Source organism: Bidens hawaiensis, unplaced genomic scaffold (assembly GCF_021521415.1).
Source record: "Bidens hawaiensis isolate Kalapana, Puna unplaced genomic scaffold, B.hawaiensis_p1.1 tig00033814_1, whole genome shotgun sequence".
Taxonomy (NCBI): Eukaryota; Viridiplantae; Streptophyta; class Magnoliopsida; order Asterales; family Asteraceae; genus Bidens; species Bidens hawaiensis.
The window spans coordinates 24143-48247 of record NW_027495806.1 but is presented as its reverse complement, the minus strand read 5'-3'; the positions used below and the strand labels follow the sequence as shown (position 1 = coordinate 48247).

General features: G+C 42.1%; 1 protein-coding gene across 1 annotated transcript; it reads left to right on the top strand.

The window, feature by feature from the left end:
* Window positions 1-19687: 19687 nt before the first annotated feature.
* LOC143585304 (fatty acyl-CoA reductase 3-like) lies at window positions 19688-23326 on the top strand. Its single transcript, XM_077067119.1, has 10 exons — window positions 19688-19862; window positions 19942-20045; window positions 20865-21067; window positions 21262-21359; window positions 21490-21685; window positions 22018-22179; window positions 22270-22351; window positions 22442-22711; window positions 22831-22958; window positions 23074-23326. Exons 1-10 carry the CDS (start codon window positions 19784-19786, stop codon window positions 23225-23227), a joined length of 1476 nt encoding a protein of 491 aa, XP_076923234.1. The 5' UTR covers window positions 19688-19783; the 3' UTR covers window positions 23228-23326.
* The last annotated feature ends 779 nt before the right edge of the window (window positions 23327-24105 follow it).

Genomic DNA, 24105 nt, shown 5'->3' with positions numbered 1-24105 from the left:
CACCTGAAGGAATGAGCAAGGCGGGAATATTCCCGCCCAAATGAGCCAGTCCGTATGCTTCTGGAAGATCTTTTGTACTATACCTGCCAAGGTATGGACAAAATAGACAAGATCTGACCAAAGCAGCCCATGAACCAATCACAGGGTGACAGCTCACCGACAACAGTACGAGGAGGAGCATGCTCTAGTACTGTTTGTCATTATTAGCCGCTGCCTACTCACCAACCCTTGTCGTGGCACGCACATAGCCTGCAGTTGGTGGAAAGGGAACAGTACACAGCCGGCCTTGTCACTATCAGCCGCTGCCTACCCACCAACCAGCATGGCACGTGCGTGGCTCATAGTTGGTAGAACAGGAATATTATACAGCTGGCTGTACCTGCTTGGAAACCTACCTTCGGCTATAAATACTCCAACACCTTGGAACGGTATCATCATCTGGTATTTTACTTTCACTAGCTATTTCTCTCAATATACACTTATATTCAGAGCAATCTAGTCTGATTCTCACGCCGGAGGGTGGTCACAAGGAGGAACCCCCCCTTCTCAGTGACGAGCTCACGGTGTTTGTTTTGCAGGTCATCTGAAGAACATCCTTCTTTACCAGACCTGACCCTCGTGGGAAACATCTATTTAACCCCCAGATTATCCGTAATCTGCCCGGGGTCGATTAGTGTTTCTTCATTGGCGCCATCCGTGCATAAAAGCTAGAACTAATTCTCAATTTTTTCAAAATTTCTGAAGAAATGGTTAACGTTACTCCGGTCCCAAGGCCAGTAAGTAACCAGGAAACCCCGGTAACCACAACCCCAGCCACTGGGAGGAACACCGGCGGTTATACAAATTTTACGAACACTACCCCGGTTACCCAAGCCGGGACAAGTGCAGTAAACAATATTTCACTGGGGTTCACTGATGCCCAGTTGGATAAACAGACGACGCTCCCTCGCCAAACACTCGATCAAGTTAAGGCGTGGGCAGAAGCACGTCAGAAAGAGTTCCAAGCTGAGTTGGATGAACGTTTGCGTTCACTCCAACAGGCTGACGAATTCGGAAGTACTCGACAACAGCTCAACATGAACAGTGAGTGCGAGTACTCGGACGATGATCGGGAGGAATCCGACACCGACGCAAACCCTCGCCACAGGGCGAAAGGGAAGCGTAAGGAAACGGACTTCCAACCAAGAAGGAATTTTGGAGAAACCTTCAAACCAAGGAACGCGGGAGGAAACCCACGTGACTTCTCCAAAACCTTTAGACCAACTGCCGCAAATGCGGGAAAGTCCAAGTTTGCAAGGGACATTGCGGAAGCAATCGCCCCGAAAAGTGCCAAACAGATGTCCAACATCGGCACCTATGATGGTATGTCCGACCCTGATGATCACTTGAACAGATTCATAGCGGGGGCAACCGTCAGCAGCTGGACGGAACCCACGTGGTGTTATATGTTCCAGATGACGCTGGTTGGAGCAGCCAGGGCGTGGTTCGATCGTTTACCGGTCCACCACATCTATGATTGGGCGGACTTTCAGCACAAGTTCAGCCAACACTTCAGTCAACAGAGGAAATATACTGAAGAACAGTGGACGATCCTCAACTGCGTGAGAGAAGAGGATGAATCTTTACTAGACTTCATCACTCGCTTCAACTCCAAAAAGCTGAGTCTGGGCGACATAAGTGAAGATCTTGTTCGCGCCGCTTTCATCCAGGGCGCCGAATACCCAGAGCTTATCCGCACGTTGACGGGTAAGGACGGTATGCCATCAACATGGGATGCCATCATGACGGCGGCTAAGCGCTTTGCCGAGACGGAGAAGCAACTGGGTAGGGACCTTCCCCAGAGTACACATCTCTACACGCAGAGGACCAGAGAAAACAATGTTCGGATCGCCCGACAGAACAAAAAGAGGAAGCTAGGTATTTGGCAGTCAAGGGTAAACTTTGACACCTCATCCAGCTCTCGCCCTCTTGTTGGCGGAAGGGATAACACGCACCCTTCAAGCCGAAAACACCGGTGGACGCCACTCACCAAAAGCGTCACGGAGATATTTGCTACCGAAAAACTCCCATGGCCAAAAGCTCCAATGATCCGGCAACGACCTAATGCGGATCAGAGCAAATTCTGTGACTTCCACGGGACAAAGGGTCACAGTACAGAGGAGTGTACATCCTTGAAGGATGTAGTTGAAACATTCGTCAAGGATGGAAGACTTGCACACCTTGTGGCATCAATCAAGAATGGAGGGAGGACTGAGAAACGGTACAAAGGCAATGGACGAAAGCCCGTTGACATCAGCATCCACATGGTTCATACTAACATCACAGGAAGAAAAAGACGAGCGACAGAACCATGCGCGTGGAAGGAAGCTGAAGTGCGCTTCCCGCGAGTGCCAGGAGGACCCAGCAAAGAAGGCCCTATCGTCATCAAAAGCCAGCTGGGGCACTACATCACTTCACGCACTCTTGCTGACAACGGCGCCTCGTCAACGGTGATGTACAGGCAGTTCTTCGACAAGCTAGATGACGAAGACAAGGAACGCCTGGAAACGGTCTGCGCCTCGATGGAAGGGTTCGACGGCAGCACAAACACCCCCCTGGGTATCCTATCTTTCCCCGTCACTCTCTCGGACGGGAAACACTCCCGCACAGAAGATGTGGACTTTGTCGTAATGAGGAAGCCACACCACACATACGACATTCTCTTTGGGAGAGACGGGATGGCAAGATTCAACGCCGTGGTATCTTCAGTCCACGGCATGATGGGATGGCCAACAGCTGAGGGTGTAGCGATGATCACCGGCATTCCCCAGGTATGCATCGCATCTGTCTCATCTAAACCTAAACCAAAGATGGCTAAACCAACCATCACCGAACCGGAAGAATGGGCCTTCAATGGCAAATACCCTGACCAGGCCGTTACCATTGGCCCAACAGTCATTGATCCCACGCGTACCTTACTCAAACGCTTACTACTGAAAAACGCTGACATCTTCGCATGGACACCAGCTGACATGACTGGTGTACCTCGAAGTAAGGCAGAGCATAAGCTGAAGTGTGACCCGGCTTTTACGCCAGTCATACAAAAGCGCAGAGTAATGGGGGCGGAACAAGCTAACGCGTGTAGAACCCAAGTCAAGGAACTCCTTGATGCGGGCATCGTACGCGTTAGCAGATATCAAACATGGGTTGCAAATCCCGTTATGGTACCGAAGAATAACAAACAATGGCGCATGTGCATAGATTTCAAAGACTTAAACAAAGTATGCCCCAAAGATTGTTATCCGTTACCCGAAATTGATCTTAAGGTAGATTCGTTAGCACCGTTTCGCCTTAAATGCTTCCTGGATGCGTATAAGGGGTATCATCAAATCCACATGGCCGTTGATGATCAGGACAAAACCGCTTTTCGGACGCCCGATGGCACATTTTGTTATCAAATGATGCCATTCGGACTTAAGAATGCCAGGTCCACATATCAACGACTGATGGACAAAGAGTTCATTGCCTAAATTGGGAGGAACTTGGAAGTCTACATGGATGACTTGGTCATCAAAAGCCCTGACGCAGAAGCAATGTTGAAAGACATCGAAGAAACTTTCGACACGCTCAGGAAGATAAACATGAAGCTCAACCCGAGCAAGTGTTCCTTTGGGATGGAAGAAGGGAAGTTCTTAGGGGTCATCGTCACTAAAGATGGCTTCAGAGCGAACCCTGAAAAGGTCGAGGCCATTATCAAAATGGAATCACCTACTACCATCAAGCAAGCTCAGACACTGAATGGACGACTAGTTGCACTTAACCGCTTTTTGGCAAACCATGCGGACAAGTCGTTTCCTTTCGTGTCAACATTAAGGAACTGTTTGAAGAAAACGCACTTCCTCTGGACACCAGAAGTGGAAGCAGCTTTTCAGGAGATTCGGTCACGCTTGATTGAACTCCCAACGCTCACAGCACCAGAAGCAGGGGAGGAATTAATCCTATACCTTTCCGCCACAGATAGAGCAACCGGAGCAGTCCTGCTAGCAGAGCGGAAAGGCATCCAGATGCCAATCTACTATGTTAGCCGTGTCCTGACAGACGTAGAAACCCGGTACTCCACCCTGGAAAAATTAGTCTTAGCACTTGTACAAGCTTCACGCAGGCTGAGACGATATTTCCAGGGTCACCCAATCACCATTCTCACCAACTTCAAACTCGCAAACGTTCTAGGCAAACCCGAATTATCGGGACGTCTAGCCAAATGGGCAATTGAGTTGGGGGAATATGCGATAAAGTACAAGCCAAGACCAGCTATGAAAGGCCAGGTCCTGGCCGACTTTATTGCAGAAGTCCCCGCTTCACGGGAGAAAGAGTGCCAGGAGGAGGCTCAACCCTCCCCAGCACAGGACATCACTGATGTCTGGCGACTCTACACTGATGGAGCAGCCAGCAACGAGGGTTCAGGCGCAGGGTTGAAATTAACCAACCCAGCAGGCCAAGAATACACTTACGCTATTCGACTGGACTTTTCAAGTACGAATAACGAAGCCGAGTACGAAGCATTCTTGGCAGGGCTGAGAATTGCACGTAAAATGGGAGTGAAAAACTTGGAAGCCCACGTAGATTCCATGTTAGTGGCCAATCAGATAAACGGAACGTACACGGCCGTGAACGACACAATGGCCCTATACCTCGCACAAGCAAAAACCCTTATGCGCGATTTTAATGATTGTAAAGTCATACACGTCAAGCGTAGCGAAAACAAATCTGCGGATGCGTTAAGCAAGCTTGCGTCATTAGCCTTCACCCATTTGGGAAAGGACATCCGCATTGAACTCCTTGAAGCACCATCAGTCCCGCACAAGGAAATTTGTGTCATCCAAACCGGTACAGAAACGTGGATGACACCAATAATAAATTACCTTGCAGCGGGTATACTACCAGAGTCGAAAACGCAGGCAAGAAAACTACGCTGTAAAGCACTGAACTATCAACTCATCGATGACATCCTTTACAGACGTAACTTTCTTGGTCCACTCCTCAGATGCGTCGATGACCAAGATGCCGACTACCTCCTAAGGGAAGTACACGAAGGCATCTGTGGGATACACGCAGGTCCACGCGCAGTTGTAGCTAAGCTAAACAACGCGGGATACTTTTGGCCGGGGATGCATACGGATGCACTGGCATACATCAGAAAGTGTAGGTCTTGCCAACTCTACGCACCCAACACACATCGCCCGAAGAATGAACTTGTTCCAGTTACCTCTTCATGGCCATTTCAGAAGTGGGCCATCGATGTGACAGGCCCATTTCCCACAGCAGCAGGAACGTTCAGTATCTAGTGGTCGCCATCGACTACTTCACCAAGTGGATAGAAGCTAAACCCTTAGCCCAAACAACCGCAAAACATATCAAAAAATTTATTTGGGAATTTATTATTTGTCGTTTTGGACTTCCACAGAATCTGGTGAGCGATAACGGCACCAACTTTGCTGACAATAAGCTACAACAGTGGCTGAAAGAACTTCAAATCACCCACACCTTTACCTCAGTGGCACACCCGCAAGGTAACGGTGAGGTGGAAAGAGCGAACAAAAGCATCGTCGAAGGCATAAAGAAAAGACTCCTGGAACACAGATCCGGTTGGGTAGACGAAGTTCCACACGTCCTTTGGGCAAACAGAACGCTGAAAAATGCCAGTACGGGAGAAACCCTGTTCAGCCTCACTTATGGCACTGAAGCCATGGTCCCAGTCGAAATTGGTTTGCCCTCACCAAGGGTCTTGATTCAGCCAGATGACAATGATGCGGAAAGACGGTTAGACCTTATGCTAACCGAGGAACGCAGAGACTTAGCCGCAGCGCGTGAAGAAAACTACAAGCGACAAATGCAAAAATACTACAACACGCGGGTAAAACTCTGCAACTTCAACGTAGGAGACTACATATTGCGTAACAACGAGGCTTCAAACCAAGAGCGCCCAGGAAAACTGGCACCGGTCTTGGAAGGACCATACATTATCAAAGAAGTTTTGGAAAAAGGCGCATACCGGCTTGAAAGGCTCGATGGCACTCCTATCCCAAGAACATGGAACGGAGCTCAATTACGCAAATGTTACATGTAGATCAATTCCAAATTTGTAAAGAAAAGGCCTAGAGCCACTTCTAATGGAAATGATTCTCCTTTCACATTGTGTTGATAGCCTTACCTTTATAATTATGAACTTCCCACGCTGATATGCCGGTATTCACCGCATAAATATGGGAAGAAGTAAGTCGTTGCGTGTGGAAGGCGGCAAAACCCGCATAAACACAAAACGGTAAAAATTTCTAAGGAAAACCTTCACGCAGGTCAGCCATAGGTGAAGTTTGGTCATCCCAATAAATGAAAGTGACGGTCTTACCCGCACAATCATGATAAAGGAAACTGAACATTGACCTATTGGCAACCGCGCGTCGAAAGGTTAACTTATTTAAAACACTTAGAAAATTTCAAAGGAAAAGATGAGGAAAACTTCCACGCAGGTCAGATATAGGTAAAGTTTAGCCATCCTACTAAGTGCAATTGACGGTCTTATCCGCACAATCACGAAAGAGGACGCAAAACTTTAACTTATTATCTGCCACGTTGAAAAGTTAACTTATCTAAGTAATAAAGAAATTGCTAAGTTAAATCAAAATATGCGTGAAATAAACAAGGCAAGGCATTAGCAAATAATCTTTATTCCATCGAAATTCAAATATTACAAAGATTGCTGGGTACATACCCGCATACAAAAGAAGCTATACAAAAATAAAAATCTACTCTAATGGTGGAAAGGGATCTTAAGGATCAAGCTTCAGGACCACTTCCACTTGGACCCGCACCATCAGTAGAGTGTGGCGGTTCAAGGAAAGCTTTAAGGATAGCTAGCCCATCATCAGCAGCAGCAATCTCGTTCACCTTCTCCACCACCGGATGCGGGAAGGCAGCATACTGATTCCCTGCTTGGTCATACGCAGCTTCAGTATCCACATTGTAAAGAGGGAAGTTGGAAGGCGGGATGCCTTGTTTAACAAACCCTAGACCAAGCAGGAAGCCAGCCTTTTCCCCATCCTCATGAGAAGCGTTGAGGGCTGCGCTCATCGCATCGTCATATGATGTGTTCGTGAACACCCGATGCACAACCTACAAAACAGAAGTTTGTCAAACTCAAGAGTAAGGAAAGGCGTAAAGTTAGAATTAGGAAGCTGCGCATACCTGCGACAACGCTTCTCGAAGAAGCCATTCCTTGGCAACCAGAGCCTCCTGGAGGGCAGCTTGAGCTTCATTACGGGCGCGTTCGGCTTCGTTCTTTGTGAGGTTGGCAAGCAACACATCTTTGGCTGCAGCCTCTTCGACGCCCTTTAGCTTACGCACTGTGTGGTCAAGCACCCCCCTCTGGTCCAAGATCTCTTGGAGCTTCTTGGCTTCTTCCATGGCCAAGGCATCATGAGCCTGCTGGAGCCTCTCTAATTTGGCTTTAAGTTCCTCATTTTCGATGCGTAGAGGCTCAGCAGCAGCTTCAGCCTTGGTGGCCCTCTCGGTTGAGTTCCTGGCAGTTTCCTTGGCCAGCCGAAGCTGTTCGTTAACAGCTTGGGCAGCCTTGGAACGGGCCTCCAGACGAGCCTGAACGTCAACCTCAAGGGCCTTGAAGGCCTTCTCCTTTTCCGCAGCAACGGCTGCAAGCTTCACATTCTCCTCCCGGATGGCCCGCGCCTGAGCCACTTCAAGGCTACGCGCCGTCTTTAACTTGTCGTTTTCACGACAAAGTAGCTCGACGCGCGGCTGCATCCGGGCGAGAAGGATTCTGAGCTCGTTGGACAGCCTACCTTCCTGGTAGCTGGCCATGGCCTCCCCCAGCGCACCGCTTGGGGCGGCGTGACGCGCCCATTCCACGCAGTCCTCAGCAGTACGGAGGGTCGTTCCCCAGCGGATCTTCCACCTAGTAGCGTACACCTCGTTGGAATCACAAACTGCAATAAAACAAAAAACGGTTAGAGAAAGAAAGGATGAAAGGGATATAGGCCAAAATAACCCTACGCACCTGTAGGGCCAACAACAGGCCGATAGCCACCAAACCCGTCACCTGAACTTAAGGGATATCCATCCAAAAGGTCAAGGAGACGGGAAGGAGGCAAGGATTGGCTAGACGCCCCAGCCCCAAACGTACCTGAAGGACCGGCCGTAGTCGCAGGCGCCGGAGACGTGGTGGAGGCTGCCGCGGCGGAAACCAACGGAGGTGAACTCACCGGAGGTGAACTCACAACCGTCGCCGCGGTTGCGGAAGATCCCGCAAGAGATATCACCGCCGGCTCAGTGATGGATTCGGTGAAAATGGCACTGACAGCCGGCGGGGATAAGGTTACAGCTGGGACAGTTGGCTCAACGGGATGAGCAACTGAACCAGTACTGCAAGCAGGCGTAGCCGCCTGGGTCATCGCCTCGGGTAGGTTGACCAAACCTACCTTCATGGGTCCAGAGCTGCTCCCTCCCGCTTCACTTTGGAATGTCGTAGCATCCACGCCTGCACGAAGACAAGATAAATAAGTATAATAGCGGAAAGATAAGAAGTTAAAGTAATGAACACTTACGGGTCTTTTTGAGCCTGAAGGTGCGAACGGGCGAGGACGAACCCGTTGGAGCCGGCCTCTTCACGCCGGTCACCGTCGTCGACCGGGGCTGCTCGGAGGTGACAGCCGTCTGAACCTCCGGAACAGTGGTCTCACCACCAGGGTTCCCCGCCACCTCTTCACTTTCGGTCTCTGAGTCAGACCGATGCACCGGATCGGCAGTGGAGGCAACCTTCGCCTTACCCTTCCCGCCGGCGGCCTTCTTCTTCCTCGCCAAGAAAGGACCATCTGCGGATTCCTCAGAAGACGATAAAATTAGAGGAATTCCCGCAGAGGTTTCAGCATTGACAGGGCGAGGGTTAAAAAGTTCTTTACATGGCCGCCTGGCGCTCAGGATCTCGTGGCCTGGCGAGTAGACCTCCACGAACCGATCCGCCGTTTGCTCAAGGATGGGCAACTCGTTCTCGTCAAGAGCGCGAGTACCCATCCGAGCGGGAGCACCAGCCTCCCGCGGCTGCAGGAGAGACTGCAAGTCGTTTCCCTCTGAAAATAAAGAGATGGTTAGAACAAAAACCCTAACCTAGCAAATAAAATAAAGCATACCGTAAGGGACAGAGTTCAAACCGTATTCGAGGACGATCGGCACTTGCGGAGTCTCAGAGCCGGCATCCTTCCATACCCGGCTCATCCCGAGCATCACCATCCCGGACTCCGCAAACAGGTAAACCGGAGTCTGGATCCGGGAAATCTTGGAGAACCATTCCGCCTCCTGGTAGTTGGAGGCGTGAAGGTTGGGGAGTGCTCTCCCGTTTTTGAATGTCATCGCAATAGGGATGACACGGGCAGAGATGTAGAAGAACTCCCGCTTCCAAGACCGAAGACTGCGCTCGGTGGCGCAAATCTTCAGACCCTTGATCCGGTTGACCAGGGTGTACCACCCTTGGATGCACCTCCAAGAGTAGAAGGTCATCAGGCGGTCCACATGGGGCTCTACACCCACAATGAGGCACACCCACTCGAAATGGCGGATCTTCGCAATCGCCATTGGGTGTACCTCCGTCAAGTGTACACCGTGTCTCTCCAGAACACGGTACACAAACTTCGTCAATGGGAACCTCAGATTCCCATAGACGAAGAATGCAGCGTACACCCCTATCTTGCCCTTGGGGGCATCGTACACCGTCTGATGAGGCTCCGGAAACTCAGGCTCGAAAGGCTCGAGCATGAACTTCCGGACGATGTACTGGTAGAGTTCAGTAGGAAGAGCGCACTGGAACTCGCCGGCAGTGCTCTTGTCGTCCTTTTCGGACGTCGACGTCGGGTTCTCGACGAACAACTCAGCCTCCTCGGCAGTGGCCTCAAAATCACGGGTAGAAGACATGTTTTGGATGTACAGAACCAACGATTTCAGAAGAATGCTCGACGGAATAGTGAGTATTCGCCGGAAATCGTTTTAAGAAGATGAAGAGAGAAGTGAAAGTGTGGACTAAGGTGCACCCTCTCGCCCTTTATATACTCATCGCAATTAATGCGATGAATTTAATGCGGAAGAGAGAGAAATCGCAGGTGCAATGAAACTATGACACGTGGCAAAGAGCAAGCTGGCAACAGCTGTTGAAAGGACGCGTGCCATTAATTTCGCGGCCACGCGCCCAAAAAATCGCGCCCACGCGCCTGAAAAAGCGCCTGGAATGACCATATACTGTCACGTCGCCATAACTTCCTGCACGTCCTGACACTGTCAGAAGAAACCGTCGGACGACGTTTCAACAGTTTGGACTGTTCTTATCCTTTCACCAACTCTTCGAATTTCAAAAAGATTCAAAAGTAAGCGGAAAAATACCCCTTACCTTGGCAACCAAGTAACTATAAGACAAGTGCGAGTACAGTGTCAAGGCAAAACCCTTCACATACTTAGCACCCGCAGGGAATGGACGCCAAGAATACCTTGGAAGTAAGATAACTATAAGACGAGTGCGGGTACAGTGTCAAGGCGAAACCCTTCACATACTTAGCACTCGCAGGGAATTGAAACCAAGAAGGATCTTCTGGGCCATGCTTGCAGAAAGGGAAATAACATCCCCGCATAGCGGGAACGTTGAGAACTAGATTGTTTGAAGCTCCAGGATGGAATTGGTTCTTTAACATAATTGATCACTATGTTTAAAACTACCAAAACCTCGTGGAGAATCTACAAGTGAAACTCAACGATCCTGACTTGCGAGGAGGTTACACACCTACCCGCATCATACCCAAAGATCAAGCAGAAAAGTCGGGAATTTCTGCACGTGACATTAGGGAAACCGCGGGAAGAATCCCCACGGACAACCTTAAAACTAAATCCTTTTCAAAACCCCTTGCTTAAGTCCAAAGTTCACCTCACTTATTAACAATTCATGAGAAGAACATTGGACTGGGGGGACTTGAAGAGGTAGGTCCCAGCAGAGCACAGTTGGACCCGCAGGACTCACCTTGAAGAGGGACGTCTGCGCAAGGACCAACTGGTTCCGCAGGACCCACCATGCTCAGAGATGAAGACCTTACGCGCAGTACGCCAGCTGTTCCCGCAGGGAAAGCCTCCCAATGGTGAAGTACCCCGCCTGTCCCCGCAGCTGCGGATACAAGCCATCAGGGAAGGCTACCCGCACTAATAGCAAGGCTACACGCACAAGGCACTAACTCTCAATAATTCAGTGTCACCTGAAGGAATGAGCAAGGCGGGAATATTCCCGCCCAAATGAGCCAATCCGTATGCTTCTGGAAGATCTTTTGTACTATACCTGCCAAGGTATGGACAAAATAGACAAGATCTGACCAAAGCAGCCCATGAACCAATCACAGGGTGACAGCTCACCGACAACAGTACGAGGAGGAGCATGCTCTAGTACTGTTTGTCATTATTAGCCGCTGCCTACTCACCAACCTTTGTCGTGGCACGCACATAGCCTGCAAGTGGTGGAAAGGGAACAGTACATAGCCGGCCTTGTCACTATCAGCCGCTGCCTACCCACCAACCAGCATGGCACGTGCGTGGCCCATAGTTGGTAGAACAGGAATATTATACAGCTGGCTGTACCTGCTTGGAAACCTACCTTCGGTTATAAATACTCCAACACCTTGGAACGGTATCATCATCTGGTATTTTACCTTCACTAGCTATTTCTCTCAATATACACTTATATTCAGAGCAATCTAGTCTGATTCTCACGCCGGAGGGTGGTCACAAGGAGGAACTCCCCCTTCTCAGTGACGAGCTCACGGTGTTTGTTTTGCAGGTCATCTGAAGAACATCCTTCTTTACCAGACCTGACCCTCGTGGGAAACATCCATTTAACCCCCAGATTATCCGTAATCTGCCCGGGGTCGATTAGTGTTTCTTCAATAGGCATATATATTTATGTTTTATCTAAAAAAAAAGATAAATAGACTATAAAAATTAAAGTGTGTGGATAATGAAAGATGGCCTACCAAGCATATGTATCGACTTAAGTAAATGATCATGCATGTGATGAAGAAGCTAGGGGCCATCTGCAAGTTGCCAAACATTGGATCTTTATTAAGGATTTAAGGTATGCTGATCTGTCATGTCATTCACAACCATAACTTCTTGTTTATTATCATAACGAAAGGTGGTCGAATCTGAAATATTCGTAACAACGACATGGAACCCGAAGTGCATGTATTTGTTAAATGGAATACGCGCTGTGGAAGAATGTTTCGGAAGGGGTGTGCAAATGACTGCAAAAATTTAGCATGGTGTAGTTAGAACACGTTGAATGTCATCAATGCAATTCCGAAGAACCGGAAAAAGGACCCCCAGGTGTCCAAAACGGCATGGTGTAGTTATTTATTGATGGGATCATATCATCAAGTTTTTATTTCTTTTCGAAATATCTGGTATCCTGGTAAAATTTATGTCACATGCAAAATAAATCGGTTATAGTTATTATATATTGCTGTCAAATTAATTCCTTGTTATTATTAAGCTAGACCTGGCTATTACCCAGGAAAACGACTTTGGTAACAAATAATTCAGGTCACAATTTGGGCATCTCGATCCCAAAGCCCTTTACAATTTCGATCGCTAATATTGAAACGGAAAACAAGTAATAGTGATCATAAATTCAAAGTTCATTTGAGTTTGCTTAGCTAAAGGTGGGTTTTTCCCCATAACTGGAAATAACTTGGAGGCGATTAAGGCTCTGTACGGCTGGGTCGAGCCAACTGTTGGTGTCTTTTGCCATTTAGTCACCCTATACGGAGTACCTAGACAATTCTCTGTTAGTTGATCGTTAAAACAAATCAGGTGTTAATTATTTCTTATTATATTTACGTACAAGTCTGGCCATCACACCGGAAGCAAGGGCGGACCCACCTAACTTGTATTGGAGTTTCGGAACCCCAATCTTTTTTACAAATATATTAGAAATGCTAGTATAATTTATTCAAGAACCCCATAAAATTTTTAGGTAAAACTCATTGTAATTAACTTATCTCTAATATAGTGGTGAATGCTTTGCTTTCAAATCCAATGGTCACATGTTGGAGTCTTTCTAAAAGTTGTTTTCATATTATTTTTGTGTTATTTAAATTTTTGTTAAAACTTAGTGTTTTATTGGTTTAAAAGCAATTTATTTTTGTGATTTGTTAAATTCTAATTAAACTTAAGGCTTTATTTGGTTTAAAAATATTTGTTTTAAAGACAGTCATAGAAATCTGGTATCCAAGTAACACACAACTTAAGTAAATCTCAGGCATAGTTTGAAAGAAAGTTTGAGTCCTCGTATTCTTTAAATAATACTAGCCGCTGTTTGTCATTATTAGCCGCTGCCTACTCACCAACCCTTGTCGTGGCACGCACATAGCCTGCAAGTGGTGGAAAGGGAACAGTACACAGCCGGCCTTGTCACTATCAGCCGCTGCCTACCCACCAACCAGCATGGCACGTGCGTGGCCCATAGTTGGTAGAACAGGAATATTATACAGCTGGTTGTACCTGCTTGGAAACCTACCTTCGGCTATAAATACTCCAACACCTTGGAACGGTATCATCATCTGGTATTTTACCTTCACTAGCTATTTCTCTCAATATACACTTATATTCAGAGCAATCTAGTCTGATTCTCACGCCGGAGGGTGGTCACAAGGAGGAACCCCCCCTTCTCAGTGACGAGCTCACGGTGTTTGTTTTGCAGGTCATCTGAAGAACATCCTTCTTTACCAGACCTGACCCTCGTGGGAAACATCCATTTAACCCCCAGATTATCCGTAATCTGCCCGGGGTCGATTAGTGTTTCTTCAATAGGCATATATATTTATGTTTTATCTAAAAAAAAAGATAAATAGACTATAAAAATTAAAGTGTGTGGATAATGAAAGATGGCCTACCAAGCATATGTATCGACTTAAGTAAATGATCATGCATGTGATGAAGAAGCTAGGGGCCATCTGCAAGTTGCCAAACATTGGATCTTTATTAAGGATTTAAGGTATGCTGATCTGTCATGTCATTCACAACCATAACTTCTTGTTTATTATCATAACGAAAGGTGGTCGAATCTGAAATATTCGTAACAACGACATGGAACCCGAAGTGCATGTATTTGTTAAATGGAATACGCGCTGTGGAAGAATGTTTCGGAAGGGGTGTGCAAATGACTGCAAAAATTTAGCATGGTGTAGTTAGAACACGTTGAATGTCATCAATGCAATTCCGAAGAACCGGAAAAAGGACCCCCGGGTGTCCAAAACGGCATGGTGTAGTTATTTATTGATGGGATCATATCATCAAGTTTTTATTTCTTTTCGAAATATCTGGTATCCTGGTAAAATTTATGTCACATGCAAAATAAATCGGTTATAGTTATTATATATTGCTGTCAAATTAATTCCTTGTTATTATTAAGCTAGACCTGGCTATTACCCAGGAAAACGACTTTGGTAACAAATAATTCAGGTCACAATTTGGGCATCTCGATCCCAAAGCCCTTTACAATTTCGATCGCTAATATTGAAACGGAAAACAAGTAATAGTGATCATAAATTCAAAGTTCATTTGAGTTTGCTTAGCTAAAGGTGGGTTTTTCCCCATAACTGGAAATAACTTGGAGGCGATTAAGGCTCTGTACGGCTGGGTCGAGCCAACTGTTGGTGTCTTTTGCCATTTAGTCACCCTATACGGAGTACCTAGACAATTCTCTGTTAGTTGATCGTTAAAACAAATCAGGTGTTAATTATTTCTTATTATATTTACGTACAAGTCTGGCCATCACACCGGAAGCAAGGGCGGACCCACCTAACTTGTATTGGAGTTTCGGAACCCCAATCTTTTTTACAAATATATTAGAAATGCTAGTATAATTTATTCAAGAACCCCATAAAATTTTTAGGTAAAACTCATTGTAATTAACTTATCTCTAATATAGTGGTGAATGCTTTGCTTTCAAATCCAATGGTCACATGTTGGAGTCTTTCTAAAAGTTGTTTTCATATTATTTTTGTGTTATTTAAATTTTTGTTAAAACTTAGTGTTTTATTGGTTTAAAAGCAATTTATTTTTGTGATTTGTTAAATTCTAATTAAACTTAAGGCTTTATTTGGTTTAAAAATATTTGTTTTAAAGACAGTCATAGAAATCTGGTATCCAAGTAACACACAACTTAAGTAAATCTCAGGCATAGTTTGAAAGAAAGTTTGAGTCCTCGTATTCTTTAAATAATACTAGCCGCTGTTTGTCATTATTAGCCGCTGCCTACTCACCAACCCTTGTCGTGGCACGCACATAGCCTGCAAGTGGTGGAAAGGGAACAGTACACAGCCGGCCTTGTCACTATCAGCCGCTGCCTACCCACCAACCAGCATGGCACGTGCGTGGCCCATAGTTGGTAGAACAGGAATATTATACAGCTGGTTGTACCTGCTTGGAAACCTACCTTCGGCTATAAATACTCCAACACCTTGGAACGGTATCATCATCTGGTATTTTACCTTCACTAGCTATTTCTCTCAATATACACTTATATTCAGAGCAATCTAGTCTGATTCTCACGCCGGAGGGTGGTCACAAGGAGGAACCCCCCCTTCTCAGTGACGAGCTCACGGTGTTTGTTTTGCAGGTCATCTGAAGAACATCCTTCTTTACCAGACCTGACCCTCGTGGGAAACATCCATTTAACCCCCAGATTATCCGTAATCTGCCCGGGGTCGATTAGTGTTTCTTCAATAGGCATATATATTTATGTTTTATCTAAAAAAAAAGATAAATAGACTATAAAAATTAAAGTGTGTGGATAATGAAAGATGGCCTACCAAGCATATGTATCGACTTAAGTAAATGATCATGCATGTGATGAAGAAGCTAGGGGCCATCTGCAAGTTGCCAAACATTGGATCTTTATTAAGGATTTAAGGTATGCTGATCTGTCATGTCATTCACAACCATAACTTCTTGTTTATTATCATAACGAAAGGTGGTCGAATCTGAAATATTCGTAACAACGACATGGAACCCGAAGTGCATGTATTTGTTAAATGGAATACGCGCTGTGGAAGAATGTTTCGGAAGGGGTGTGCAAATGACTGCAAAAATTTAGCATGGTGTAGTTAGAACACGTTGAATGTCATCAATGCAATTCCGAAGAACCGGAAAAAGGACCCCCGGGTGTCCAAAACGGCATGGTGTAGTTATTTATTGATGGGATCATATCATCAAGTTTTTATTTCTTTTCGAAATATCTGGTATCCTGGTAAAATTTATGTCACATGCAAAATAAATCGGTTATAGTTATTATATATTGCTGTCAAATTAATTCCTTGTTATTATTAAGCTAGACCTGGCTATTACCCAGGAAAACGACTTTGGTAACAAATAATTCAGGTCACAATTTGGGCATCTCGATCCCAAAGCCCTTTACAATTTCGATCGCTAATATTGAAACGGAAAACAAGTAATAGTGATCATAAATTCAAAGTTCATTTGAGTTTGCTTAGCTAAAGGTGGGTTTTTCCCCATAACTGGAAATAACTTGGAGGCGATTAAGGCTCTGTACGGCTGGGTCGAGCCAACTGTTGGTGTCTTTTGCCATTTAGTCACCCTATACGGAGTACCTAGACAATTCTCTGTTAGTTGATCGTTAAAACAAATCAGGTGTTAATTATTTCTTATTATATTTACGTACAAGTCTGGCCATCACACCGGAAGCAAGGGCGGACCCACCTAACTTGTATTGGAGTTTCGGAACCCCAATCTTTTTTACAAATATATTAGAAATGCTAGTATAATTTATTCAAGAACCCCATAAAATTTTTAGGTAAAACTCATTGTAATTAACTTATCTCTAATATAGTGGTGAATGCTTTGCTTTCAAATCCAATGGTCACATGTTGGAGTCTTTCTAAAAGTTGTTTTCATATTATTTTTGTGTTATTTAAATTTTTGTTAAAACTTAGTGTTTTATTGGTTTAAAAGCAATTTATTTTTGTGATTTGTTAAATTCTAATTAAACTTAAGGCTTTATTTGGTTTAAAAATATTTGTTTTAAAGACAGTCATAGAAATCTGGTATCCAAGTAACACACAACTTAAGTAAATCTCAGGCATAGTTTGAAAGAAAGTTTGAGTCCTCGTATTCTTTAAACAATACTAGCCCTAGCCTGATCTGAACAATGACCGCTCCAAAAATTCTAACATTGGTGTTTGAGAAATCTACATCGAAAAAAAGAGGACCCAGTTGAGAAAAAAATCATGTATCTGTCACTGATTGGAAAGTTGGATAAATCAACTTAGCTACTAAGGTACACTTATAGATTTTGGAGTTAATCCGGAGAGGAGACACAAGACCAGCACAGCCAGGCCAAGAAGTCAACCGCCCAGCCATCGAATGCTAGATCACAAACTTTTAATGGGCAAGATCTAGAGGGGCGTCGCCTGTCATTATTGTACGAAATTAACATGTTCGTCCCTACACCATCATGTAATGTATTTAGTGCTCCTTTCCCTACTCTCATATAAAAGGAATAGTCCTTAATTTAGAAGGGACATTGAATGCTATTCAACTACCATTCACCAATCATGTTTACTATTAGTTATTTGCTTCGTCCCACCTAGTCTAGGTCTGAAGTTTCTTATCTGATATTCATTGTTACTTGTCTGGATAAGCGTCCTGCTAGATTCTAAGACTCACAATTCGCTAATTTGGGTACTAGATTCAACATCAATGCCATCTATGGAACCCGGGTGTGGTTCGTCAAGTAAAATATCCCAAGCCGATATCTAGACATTTCGTATATATGAATCCATATTAACTAATCTACATCACCATAAAGGAAATAAAATCTAGCATACAAGTAAAATTTGTATATTGTTAGGGTACCAGGCCGGGGCGTAACTTGCCCTATCCGATCAACCCAGATTTGACAGCCAATAAAAAAGGAAAAATTTTTAGAAATGGGAAAAATGAAAGAGATGAAATGGTTTATAGGAGAGAGAATTTTTTTTTTGTGTTTTAGGTGTTCCGCCATTTGAAATGGCCGAACCCACACTGGTTGCAGAGCGTGTCAGGATTTGTCTGGTGAGCTAGAGGTTTTTCTGGTGTTCCGCCATTTCAAATGGCGGAAGTCACTTATTTTCCACGTGTTCCGTCATTTGAAATGGCGGAACACCAATTTTACCCATTTATGCACTTCCGCCATTTCAAATGGCGGAAGTGAATAGTAATATTATGACACGCGTCTGACGTGGCGTTTGACCACCCTATTCACTTATGTCATTTCAAATGGTGGAAGTGAATAATACTGACAATTATGACAATTTACAAGACTTTCTCTTCTTTTTGACCAATATTAATCACTCATGCCATTTCAAATGGCGGAAGTGAACATTACTTTATATTATTATTTTCTTTTACAGTATTTTTTTCTTCAATTTTTTTTTTATGAAAAATATATTTATAAATTTTAATACTAATTTAAAATATATTAAAGTTTAAAATATATTTTTCAAATAATTTTTTTTAAATAACTATAAAAGAAAATAATAATATAAAGTACTGTTCACTTATGCCATTTGAAATGACATAAGTGAACAGTGTGGTCAAACACCTTGTCAGAAATGTGTCAGAATATTACTATTCACTTCCGCCATTTAAAATGGAGAAAGTGCAATAAATGTATGGGCAGACTATAAAGGGGTAAAAGTGGTGTTCTGCCATTTCAAATGGCGGAAGTCACTTATTTTCCACATTTGAAATGGCGGAACACCAGAAAAACCTCAAGATCACCAGACAATTTCTGGCACGCTCTACAACTAGTGTGGGTTCCGTCATTTCAAATGGCGGAACACCTAAAATCACAAAAAAAAATTCTCTCTCCTATAAATCATTTCTTCCCTTTCATTTTTCCTATATTTAAAAATTTTTCAATAAAAAAAGTAACCTCATTAGTATCTATTGAACCCGATTCATTGTCAACACATGCCACTAATGTACTTTAATCACTTTTCTTCAACAAACCAACCAATTATTGTTTTCTTCAACAAACACAATCGGCTTCATGTGCCTGATTTTGCCAACCAATTATAGCCAAATCAAGACCCAGGTGTTGCTTATTTCATGTGATCTATGTATATATAACATCTAGAGGGATAAAAAATTGAAAACCCTACGTACGCACTTTAATGTCCTGAATTTTTCATACATAAATTATATGTCAAATCGATCAAACTCTTTTCAATTATATGGTTTTATTTTTTCTATAGCAATTAACATATCAACTTTTATATAGTATATGTCACGTACAATGATTTTTCTATATTTTTGTCTAAAGTATATATTATTAATCCAAAATTCTAAATTCAAATGATCACATAGCATGATTAAGAAACGTTAGGTAATTAACACATAAACAGATTTACTTAACTTATAATGATGTGGTTTCACCATTGATACAATTTTCTTTTTTGTCTTATAAGTTTACGTAACACCGAAAATCCTGACTGTTTTTACCAAACCAAGTGGCAAAACATTAATTGGGTGTACTCCTTCATAACTCACCACCGGCCACTTGCCAACGTGTACTCCCTCTAGCTTCCTTTCACACCTTAACCTATCCTTATATATCACTTGCGTCCTATCTTCTTCCTCACCAATTTCCCTTCAACTCCCTCTCGATATCTACAAAGTCTTTGTGTTCTTGTTCTTGCTATATTTGCAACCAATGGAGATGGATAGCATTCTTGGTTTTCTTGATAACAAAACCATTTTAATCACCGGTGCCACTGGTTTTCTTGCTAAAAGTATTTCTTCTCTTTCGCTCTCTAAATAACTATATATGTATGTATAACGTTTTTCACAAACGTCATGTTGTTTGTGTAGTATTTGTGGAGAAGATACTAAGAGTTCAACCCAATGTGAATAAGTTATATCTTCTTGTGAGGGCTACTGATGCCAAATCCGCTTTGCAACGTTTTAATAAGGAGGTATATATTTATATCCATATATATCGATTGGTGTTAAGTATATATTTGTTATTTTAATACGTAAGGAGGTAAGTTGTGTTTTCATTTTTTTAGCGCGAACCAGACTTCGTTGTGTTGAGATTTGTGTCACGATTTTTTCTTATGGCTAAGAATAGTGTTGCACATTCAATACAAGTACAAGGTGTACCACATTGGGACAGTTGCCCTCCTTAATTTTTCCTTTTTAGTGTAACATACCCAAAAGTCTTGATCGTCTTCCATAAAATTTTGGTTTACTAGCCCCCATGAAAATAAATTCTCAGTCTGCCACTGAATACAAGATGATCGAATGGCTTCATTGTAATGTCTCACTTACGTCGGGATCATGAAATCATTTCTATATTTCAATCTACTTTTAAAGTCGTACGCATGCATGCACACACCTACCTCGATCTTAAAGAGTTTTAGGGCATGGTTTAGTCGTAGTCAAACAACTTGAGAGAAGGTGTCGTCCCACTCCGAGCATCTCAGGGGTGGTTTTCGTCACCGTGGGGCTTAGCCACCTGCCAAGCCGCACCTCACCGGCCTACTTTTTCATAGCAACAGTTCTAAGAATTGGCACTTCAACTTATGTATAGATAGATATATTAATGAAAATAGAAACAAAACTTAAAAGTATTTTTTTACCTTGGTTGGTAAGGTGGTGAGGATGTAAAATAGGAGGTGAAAGGTTCAATATTTCTTTTAGAATGCAAAATTTAGATGTTCAAAAAAATAATAATAAATTTCACTAAAATCCTAAGAGAAACAACTAAATATAATGTTTCAAATTGTTTATAGGCCGTGGCAAAGGATTTATTCAATATCTTGAAAGAGAAGTATGGTACAAACCTGCAGTCTTTCTTGTCGGAAAAGGTAACTCCGGTCGCCGGAGACATCACCTATGAAAATTTGGGAATAAAAGACCCTGGCTTGATTAAAGAGATGTGGGGAGATATTGATGTTGTTGTCAATGTAGCTGCCACCACCAACTTTGATGAAAGGTACAACTACTATATATTTTCAAGTTAAATATAAATTACTGATTAATTAATAGTTAACTTACAATAAATACTTATTTTGAGAACTTTATTTGTGTTGTGTGCTAACCAAATTTTATTATTTTAAGAACCATTTATATAGATTTGAGAAGAGTTAACTAGAATGATTTTGATTCTTTTCATTTGATTTATTGTAGATACGACGTTGCATTAGCTTTGAATACGTTTGGAGCCAAAAATGTTTTAAATTTTGCTGCCAAATGTAAAATAAAGTTGCTTCTTCACGTATCCACTGGTTAGTATGCATATATAGACTCGTTATTTTGAGTTATTTAAAATATGGTTCTATCGTATACATGCATTAACTATATGAATTTTACACACATATAACCATGATGATCGAATTTAAAATTGTGTTTGTTCAGCTTATGTATCCGGTGAGAAACCTGGGCTAATACTAGAAACTCCATATCATTTGGGAGAGGCGCTTAATGGTGCGCACGGGCTTGATATTAATACAGAGAAGAGGATCATTGAAGAAAGATTAAAAGAACTTAGTTATGATGAAACCGCTACTGATAAATCGATTACATTGGCCATGAAAGATCTTGGTATTGAAAGGTAAATAGAGTTTTGCTTTTTTTTTTTCCCATCTATCCCCTCAAAAAACATAGCAAGAAATTCTTTTCAGGTTTGACTCACCACTTACACTTTAAACTTATAAGCTGATAAACTTTATTTTTCTCTCTAAATCACCCTATACATATGGATCGATATTTTCCACCATGTTAGTGGTAACTTAGACCGATTATCTTGAAATCTATTGAGTAACTTTTTTAATATCAAACTAAGTATAAATTTTTTGTGTCTATAGGTATCCTATAACTAATTAATAGTCTTTATTAAAGGTATCAGTTTTTTTAATTACAACTTGATTTCATCCCTTTGTATAGAGCAAATAAATTTGGTTGGCCAAATACATATGTTTTTACAAAGGCATTAGGAGAAATGATGCTCGGACACTTGAAAGGAAACATGCCGTTAGTCATTCTTCGACCAACGATCATCACCAGCACCTACAAAGAACCCTTCCCCGGTTGGATCGGAGGCATAAGGTAAATAATTCCTCATTCTATTTCCTTTTAAATAAAAAGGTTAATTTATTTGATTAAAGTAATAATTTCATATGTATTCGAAAAATACAGAACAATTGATAGCTTAGCACTTGGTTATGGCAAGGGCCAATTATCATGCTTCCTCGGGGATCCTGAATCCGTAATTGACACGGTGGGTTCAATTTATACATCATCTTAGCTACTTAACTTATTTTCGTGATTGAAATTACTAACTATGAATGTGTAAAAAATAATTTGACAGATACCAGCGGACATGGTGGCGAATGCTATGATCGCGACAATGGCAGCGCATGCAAATCAAGCATCATGTGAAATAATATATCATGTTGGATCGTCTGTGTCTAACCCACTAAAATACAAATCAATTCAACAAAGTGGGTATAATTATTTTTCAAAGCATCCCATGATCAACAAAGAAGGCAAAGCAGTTATAGTTAGCAATGTTAAGGTGTTGAACTCCATGGCTAGCTTTCAAAGATACTTTTCTCTTCGTTATCTGATTCCATTACAGGTTAATCCACATGCTCATACATTGACTTTAGGACCATCAGTAATTTTACAACTAAGCGCTGTTGTTCATCATGTATTGATGAATTTTTATATATAAATGTATGGACTGCATGTTTTCAGGGTTTGCAAGCTGTGAATGCAACATTATGTCATGCTCTCAATGGAACTTATACAAATCTTAAAAGAAAGACCAATTTTGTGTTGCGGCTGGTGGAGTTATACAAACCTTATTTGTTCTCAAAATGCTTGTAAGTTAATTCTTAATCATACAATCACTTTTATTTTTTACAATAATTAATGAATAATGTTTACTTAATTAATTTCCCTGATAAGTTTTGAGCATTTCTTTCTTTCTTTTGTTAGGTACGATGATATGAATACGGAAAAACTTCGTCAACTAGTAAGAGAAAACGAAATTGAAGCCGATATGTTCTATTTTGATCCTAAGACAATTAAATGGGACGTTTATTTCGAGCATACACACCTTCCTGGTGTTGTTAAACATGTATTTAAATGATTGCAGACCTCACGAAAACAAGGGATGTCGTATTTGTCACCATATTTTTTATTTTGTATGAATGTCATAAATTATGCTTTTCTTTATTGTTGTAACCGCGGGTGAACTATAACATTAAGATACCGTGAAGAACATGCTATTGTATGCAATTTCTACCGTGTATAACAAATAGTGTATTATATGTTATCCTTTTAATTAAACGTGAACAAATGTTAACTAGAAAATGTCAGTTAATTATTAAATCTATTAACATGATCAACTAAAAACTAATGAATACAATTCAGATGGTTTGAAGACCAAGATAAAATAGTATACACAAGCAGAGTATTATATAAAAGCTACACATCATTTACAAGCGATTTGTTATAAAGAAAATGATTTTGAAACAACTCAGATGGTTTGAAGACCAAGATAAAATAGTGTTTTCTGCACTTATTAATTTTAGTACATAATTATATTGTGTTATCGTGTGACAGTGAAAAACTTTAGCAAGTTTAAAGTAGAAAAACATTTATATCTATCACCAATCAAACATTTCAAGGTTTAGGTGGTCCAAAATGTTAAATGTATAAAAGAGAAGGACTGAGATTGTAAATGCAACATAAAAAATTCATAAATTTTATTTAATAAAAATACCAAGAAAAAAAATATAAAAATCTTTAACTTTTCAAATAGTAGTATAAACACATGCATGTATTTATACTAGTTGTTAAATTTTATGTAAATTATATAAAAATTATTGAAGCGTAAGTTTTAAGTTATTTTGTAAACATTATAAAGTTGTGTGCATGAAGTGTAAGTAATCAAAACTTTGATTTAGTTGAAAATAAAGTGAATAAAACCAGGAGGGCTATTTGTTCATTAATTGAAAGATGTAC

Bases quoted from the DNA above. Each gene is read 5' to 3' on its own strand.
- LOC143585304 (XM_077067119.1), top strand. From the start codon at position 19,784: ATGGAGATGGATAGCATTCTTGGTTTTCTTGATAACAAAACCATTTTA. The intron at 21,068-21,261 runs GTACAACTACTA...GATTTATTGTAG, and splicing joins ACCACCAACTTTGATGAAAG to ATACGACGTTGCATTAGCTT. The intron at 21,360-21,489 runs GTTAGTATGCAT...GTGTTTGTTCAG, and splicing joins GCTTCTTCACGTATCCACTG to CTTATGTATCCGGTGAGAAA.